General features: G+C 45.0%; 1 protein-coding gene across 1 annotated transcript; it reads left to right on the top strand.

The window, feature by feature from the left end:
• Positions 1-3,999: 3,999 nt before the first annotated feature.
• TACSTD2 (tumor associated calcium signal transducer 2) lies at positions 4,000-5,723 on the top strand. Its single transcript, XM_083619332.1, has one exon. It carries the CDS (start codon positions 4,106-4,108, stop codon positions 5,030-5,032), a length of 927 nt encoding a protein of 308 aa, XP_083475458.1. The 5' UTR covers positions 4,000-4,105; the 3' UTR covers positions 5,033-5,723.
• Positions 5,724-6,557: the final 834 nt, after the last annotated feature.

Raw genomic sequence — 6,557 nt, forward strand, 5'->3', positions numbered from 1 at the left:
GAGAACGTTGTGTATCTGTGATGTAAAAACACACCCAGACGGATCATAGAAAGAGTCGTCTCCTGTGGAAAGATTTCCGTGGCTCCAGCACCTTTGAGTAGGGCAGGTGGTGCCCTCCATACATTTTGGAGGGCATATTCACTGGGGTTGATGGGAATTGTGGTCCAAATTTCTGGAGAGCACACAGTTGGGGAAGATAAATGGAAGGATATTCAAGAGCTGGTTTTGGATATATTTCGTCCCAAACCAATATATGCCAGAGTCAGTTCTATGAATTACCATATTTTTTGCTCTATAAGACTCACTTTTTCCCTCCTAAAAAGTAAGGGGGGAAGTGTTTGCGTCTTATGGAGCGAATGCAGGCTGCGCAGCTATCCCGGAAGCCAGAACAGTAAGAGGGATTGCTGCTTTCACTGCGCAGCGATCCCTCTTGCTGTTCTGGCTTCTGAGATTCAGAATATTTTTTTCTTGTTTTCCTCCTCCAAAAATTAGGTGCGTCTTGTGGTCTGGTGCGTCTTATAGAGCGGAAAATATGGTAACTGGATATGTACTTTACCCCGAGCCTTTAAAAAAGAAAGAGCAGAGTCTTTTGTTAGCGATTTCTCAGTGCACAACAGAAAGCATGTTAGAGCAACCTTTAGCACACATCCACCACCTCTGCAGAGGTTGTGTAAACTTGGTCTTGGGTGAGTTGTTGTGACAGTGGTAAGCGGAAGACAGGTTTTCTTACAGTGCAAAAACCCCTTAGAAATCAGAATCCCATTGAGTTCAGTGGGGGTTCATTCCCAAATAAGTGGCATTGCAGCCTTAAAGAGTGCATGGGTGTGTTTAATCCTGTGTACATGCACTATTTTATTCTAGAATCAATGGAGCCTGAGTACTTTTTCCCCTATGCAGTCCACACACAGTCCAGATCTACTGCATATTTCTGCCCCCTAGAAAGGGGCTTCCTGAGAAACTGGTTTCTTTCAAAAAAATAAAAGCTCATTCCAGGTTGGTTCTGCACTTTGTCCATTTGAAAAGAGGTGAAACCAGACATCAGCAGTCCTGGCAATGGGGTGTGTGCGCCCACGTCTACACCTGCCCAATGACATTGTGGGTGGGCGTATGCCAGGATGCCAATCACCACTTCCTTCTTCAGTCATCTGGGGCATGTGCATGGAGGAAAAGGCATGAGTAACCCAACCAAGGGGAGGGTTTGAGATGCTTATCAAGTAAGCATGCCCATTCTTGTGGGAGGTAAGATCTAGAATAATTTGGACTTAATCTAAGTAGAAAGCAGCATATTGAGGATAAGCGTGAGTAATTCTAGATTGAGAAAAACCTACATTTTCCCGCCATAAACGGGTTAGTGTGTATGAAGCCTATAGTTATCACCTTGTCATCTTGCCATGTCAAATTTGGCCCGCAGGGGGTAAGGAAGATAAGTGCCTGTCAGTTGATCCAACTGATCCCTAACATATGGGCTGTGGATTTTGCATTAGGCTTAAAAGGGGGCATAGGTAAAGGGACCCCTGACCATTAGGTCCAGTAGCAGACTCTGGGGTTGCGGCGCTCATCTCGCTCTATAGGCCGAGGGAGCCGGCGTTTGTCCGCAGACAGCTTCCGTGTCATGTGGCCAGCATGACTAAGCCGCTTCTGGCGAACCAGAGCAGGACACGGAAATGCCGTTTACCTTCCCGCTGGAGCGGTACCTATTTATCTACTTGCACTTTGACGTGCTTTCGAACTGCTAGGTGGGCAGGAGCAGGGACCGAGCAACAGGAGCTCACCCCATTGCGGGATTCAAACCGCCAACCTTTTGATCAGCAAGTCCTAGGCTCTGTGGTTTAACCCACAGCGCCACCCGCGTCCCTGCAAAAGGGGGCATATGTGTATACAAATACATGCAGACAGGGCTTCTCTGAGCAAGTGGGAACCTTGACTGGCCAGCCCTGTTGGAAGTTCAGTGGGGACCAATCCAAAGGCAGGAGCTTCTCCAACTTTGTGTGGAGCAGTTTGGGAGGACCCTGAAGAACTGAATGGGAGGGAACTGCTTAAAACCAAAGTGCATGTCTGGAGATCCATATGCAGCTCTTTGAATCATGCCCCACATCTGAGATCCCAGCAGTCAAAGGGTGGCAGTTTTCATTGTGTTTTTTGACCACTTTGTTATCTGTAGCCCCCTCCCACGCTGCTGTCTCCATGGTTCCTTGAGGGGGGAGGATGACTATTTAACCAGACATGCCTGCTGCTTGGATCTTAGCCTCTCTGTCTGCTAGAATGCCACCTATTCAGTAATTACTCAGAGTTTTGATTGCAAAATGCCTCCTGAAACTTCCCTGATGATATTAATCATTGTATTTTTAACTTTGCAAAGCTCAAGTGAAAGTTACTGTGTCTTTTATTGGCTAAGCTTAGAACATTTCAAAAGGATCAGGTTATGCAGTGACCATCCACAAGGAGCAGAAACATGTTTTGTTTTAAAATGAGATAAACAGCCAACCCATCAAGGATGTGCAATAACACCAATTTTGAAGATCGTATTGGATAACAAGAACCCTACAGGAAAGACTAGCTTAAGCCGTATGCCCTCGTGGTTTGACACAATAATGGACCTATGGGCCCCTGGAGTAATGTGTTTTCTGTGTACAGAGAGCAGGTTTGGGTGGTCATAGCAGAGGACAATGGTAAAGAATCCTGAAACCTAATAGAAGAAGAAACAACTGTAATGGGTGTTACTGTGTTAAAACAGCCTGTGCCAGTATGGCACCCTCCAGGTGTTGAAACTACAACTCCCATTAGCCCCAGTGAGTACAGCCATGCTGCCCAGAGATGATGGGAGTTGTAGGCCAAAACACTTGGAGAGCACCCTGGTCAACAAAGGCTGAATGCCCCTCACTGATATCATAGGGTTATTTGTGCTGTTGTTTTCAATATTAATCCCGCTCCCCTGATGTAATTTCAGGACTGGACAGGGCCTCTCCATGAGGGTCAAGGCAACAGACGTTAGTGGTATGGAGAACAGCATTTCCCAAGAGATGATTGTGAAATGAGGGCCACTTCACACATTACACACAGGGAAAGCCCAATTTTACACTCATAGGCCACACTTAAATAGGGAGCTATGGCCAGTCACAGCTACCTCAATCCACCCTTTTGGTGTACTGTACGGTTGAATTTTATTAGGTATACACTTTTTAAAAGTGATAGAAGGCGGTGAAACCCACATTAGAGGAAGGCAGTTACCATGGCCAGTGATGGGAGTTGTCATCCCAACAAAATCTACAGAGGACCAGGTTGGGATTGGCTGCTTTGGGCATTCCAAAATTTTTAGTTATAATACTACTTCCAGAACTGTCCTATTGTCTGCTCACCCCCTCTGACTTTCCTACCATAGTCTGGTGGATTATCCATGGAAATGGCTCAGCATTACATCTTGAATCACTTGACATATCATGAGGATTCTAAAAAAAAAAAAAAAAGACAGAGAAAAGAAAAGGGGGTGTTCTGGAGGCTGTGATCTCTTCTACTTTACCTCCTGTCTACTATGAGTACTGACCACTGGAGCTAGTGTTTGTCTTCCCTGTTTAGTAGGCCTCCTGGGCTGAACAGAACGGAGGCTGACTGGGCTTGGCCTCACAGTAGCCTCTAACCCAGCACTTATGCATAGTTTGGCCCATGGGGTAGGCACGTTTCTATTTGCAAGAGCTTAATGTAGTATTGGTTTCTGTGTTTCTGGCATGATGTGCTTCCTCCTTCAGTGGGAGGAAAGAAAAGCAGGTGGTGGTGGTGGAAGTCTTGGCCATTATTGCTGGAATTACCTCACTTGTGATTACCAGGAGGCGAGGCCGAGGGTAGGGAAGTATGAGAAGGCAGAGAGTTGCTGCCACTCCCTACTGAAGAAGGCGCAGCTCTCTTGGTCTGTGGGTTTTCTGTGTCACCACACACCTGCTTTGTTTGAGCGTCACCAGCCAGACTGGTTGGGCAGGTCCGATGGTAGAAAGAGAGGCAGCTGTGCCGCCCTATCACTCAGAAACCGGGAGGCTCTTGTTGTGGATGTGTCTTGTCTTCAGGCTGCTGTGTTGCCCTGTCTCTCCCTAAAGACCTCTTTTGCTCATCCTCCATGGAGTCTGCTTTTGGGGCTGCCCTGGTGTTGATGCTTGTGGCCACGTCGGCCGCCCAGAACGACTGCTTTTGCTCAACGAATAACCTGGCGTCTTGCAGTTCGGAATCCGGCAGCTGCATCTGTACGGCACGCGGTTCGAACCAGAGGCTGGACTGTTTAACGCTGACTCCAAAATGTCTGCTGATGAAGGCGGAAATAAAAACCAAAAGAGGCAGAAGTTTTCCCAGGCCCGAGCATGGGTTTGTGGACAATGATGGACTTTATAACCCAGAATGTGATGCCATGGGCTTCTTCAAAGCCAGGCAATGCAATCAGACAGATACTTGTTGGTGTGTGAACAGCGCTGGGGTAAGGAGGACGGACAAGGGGGATCTCAATATGAGGTGCAACGAGCTGGTCAGAACAAGCTGGATCTACATTGAGATGAAGCACAAAGAGCGAAAAACTTCCTTGTCTGAATCAGAAGTGGCAAACAGCTTCCGACAGCTCATTGAAAACCGCTATATGCTCCATCCGAAGTTCATCACAGCTGTTGAGTACAAGGAGCCATTAATCCATATCGACCTAAAGCAGAACATTTCGGACAAGTCTTACAGCGATGTTGACATTGCAGATGTAGCTTACTACTTTGAAAAAGACATCCAGGGTAAACCCATTTTCCCACCCGATAATATGTTTGGTCTCTATGTCAATGACGAACCTCTAGATATTGAAGAAATCCTAGTATACTACGTTGATGACAAACCACCAGAGTTCTCTATGCAGCGCCTGACAGCGGGCATCATTGCAGTGGTGGTGGTGGTAGTCCTGGCCATTGTTATTGGGATAACTGTGCTCGTGGTTACCAGGAGGCGGAAGACGGGCAAGTATGAGAAGGTTGAGATTAAAGAGATGGGAGAAATGCGAAAAGGACAACATGCATAAGTGCCTTTATTTGACTGTAGAACTAAGATGACATGGGCGGAATGGAAAGAAGACGACAAGATTGCTACCATGTCTTTTGAAGGTGGGGAGGGCACTTGGTTTTCTTTTTTAAATTAATGTTTAATCAAAGATAAAAGAAACAGCTTTGTAAAACGTCCACAATTCCAGATTGGAAAATATTGGGATATAGTTAGCATTTCCCTTTAACTATAGTGTACTATGTGATAATAATAATAATAATTTGAGATGAATATCAATGTGTTAGGGACAAAATCCCTGTACTGTACCCGCTCCTGAACTTTTCCAGATTTGTAGTTTTTTAAGAAAACAATGTTCTGTAGCTACGCGGTTAGTTTAATTTATTTTAACTGCATTTCTACATCTTTTTGGGGTGTGTTTATGTGTAGCTATCCCCCAATCCCTCGCCCTGTTCTCTTTGGCCAATGCTGCTAAGGTGTGTGTGTTCTGTCTGTGCATTTGAGACGGACTTTCTATTATTAAAAGTGTTGGAAAGGTTCCCTTTTCCCATTTAAGCCTGATTGTTTTTTGTCTCTAAAATATTTCTTTTGTAAAATATTAATACCTTCTGTGAACAAATGTCGGCATTTACCATGGAACTGGTGTGTGTCTGTGTGTTTGTGTGTGTGTTTATAATGTAATCTTTATTGAAATAAATTTTCTTAACTTTAAACTGTTGCTAAGTTTCATGCTGTGATTCTAAAGGATTTTTCCTCCCAGCATAGATCAGGCTGCCTGTGGTCCTTAACTATCTCCTGGTGTTTTACTGTAGGGGTAAGCTTTTTCTGAATTCCAGCTCTGGGAAAACTACTTGCCAGTCATGTACTGGGTGGTGTGATATAATCAAACCATTGCCAGCCATTGCCATTTCTTGGAAAGTATCACCCTTTTTCATCTGGTGACAGCAGCTGCTGGTAGTAAGTGCACGGCTTGCTATCTAATCTTTGCCATCACAGTCTAGCTGGCAAGAAACCCCCGAAAACCTCTCTACTGTTTTAATAGACCTAAAATGACTCAGTACAACATAGTTGCATATGCTATAGAGTGTACTCCTCTTGTTAACTAACTTGTCCAGGCAAAATAGGATCTTTCATGCTATTGTGACACTATAGATAGGTCATCTTAGCCACAAAGCCTCTCCCCCAAAGCAGTAAGTCACTACAAGCTATTAAAATTGTCATTACAAACTATGGTAGTTGTTACAGGCCACCACAATCTTTGCACCATAATCTGTAACCACTGCTGCTGAATGAACAAGCACTCCTCCATATAGCTGTGAGTCACATATAGCTGTAAGCACAATGTTCCTTCGTTGTAGAGGCTGTCAAGTCAGAGGTACCCAAGTGATCTTAGAGCTTCTTTAAGATGTTCTGCAGAAAGGTTGCAGAATAGTTGAGAACATCTGTACTTGGTCCTGCTCTTAATTTTTTCTTTTTTCTGACAACAGATATCAAGGCTATTTTGACCAGGGACAGAGTTATCAAATAAGCTAACAATGCCTCGGGCC

This window comes from Podarcis filfolensis, assembly GCF_964270895.1.
Source record: "Podarcis filfolensis genome assembly, chromosome: 6".
Lineage (NCBI taxonomy): Eukaryota > Metazoa > Chordata > Lepidosauria > Squamata > Lacertidae > Podarcis > Podarcis filfolensis.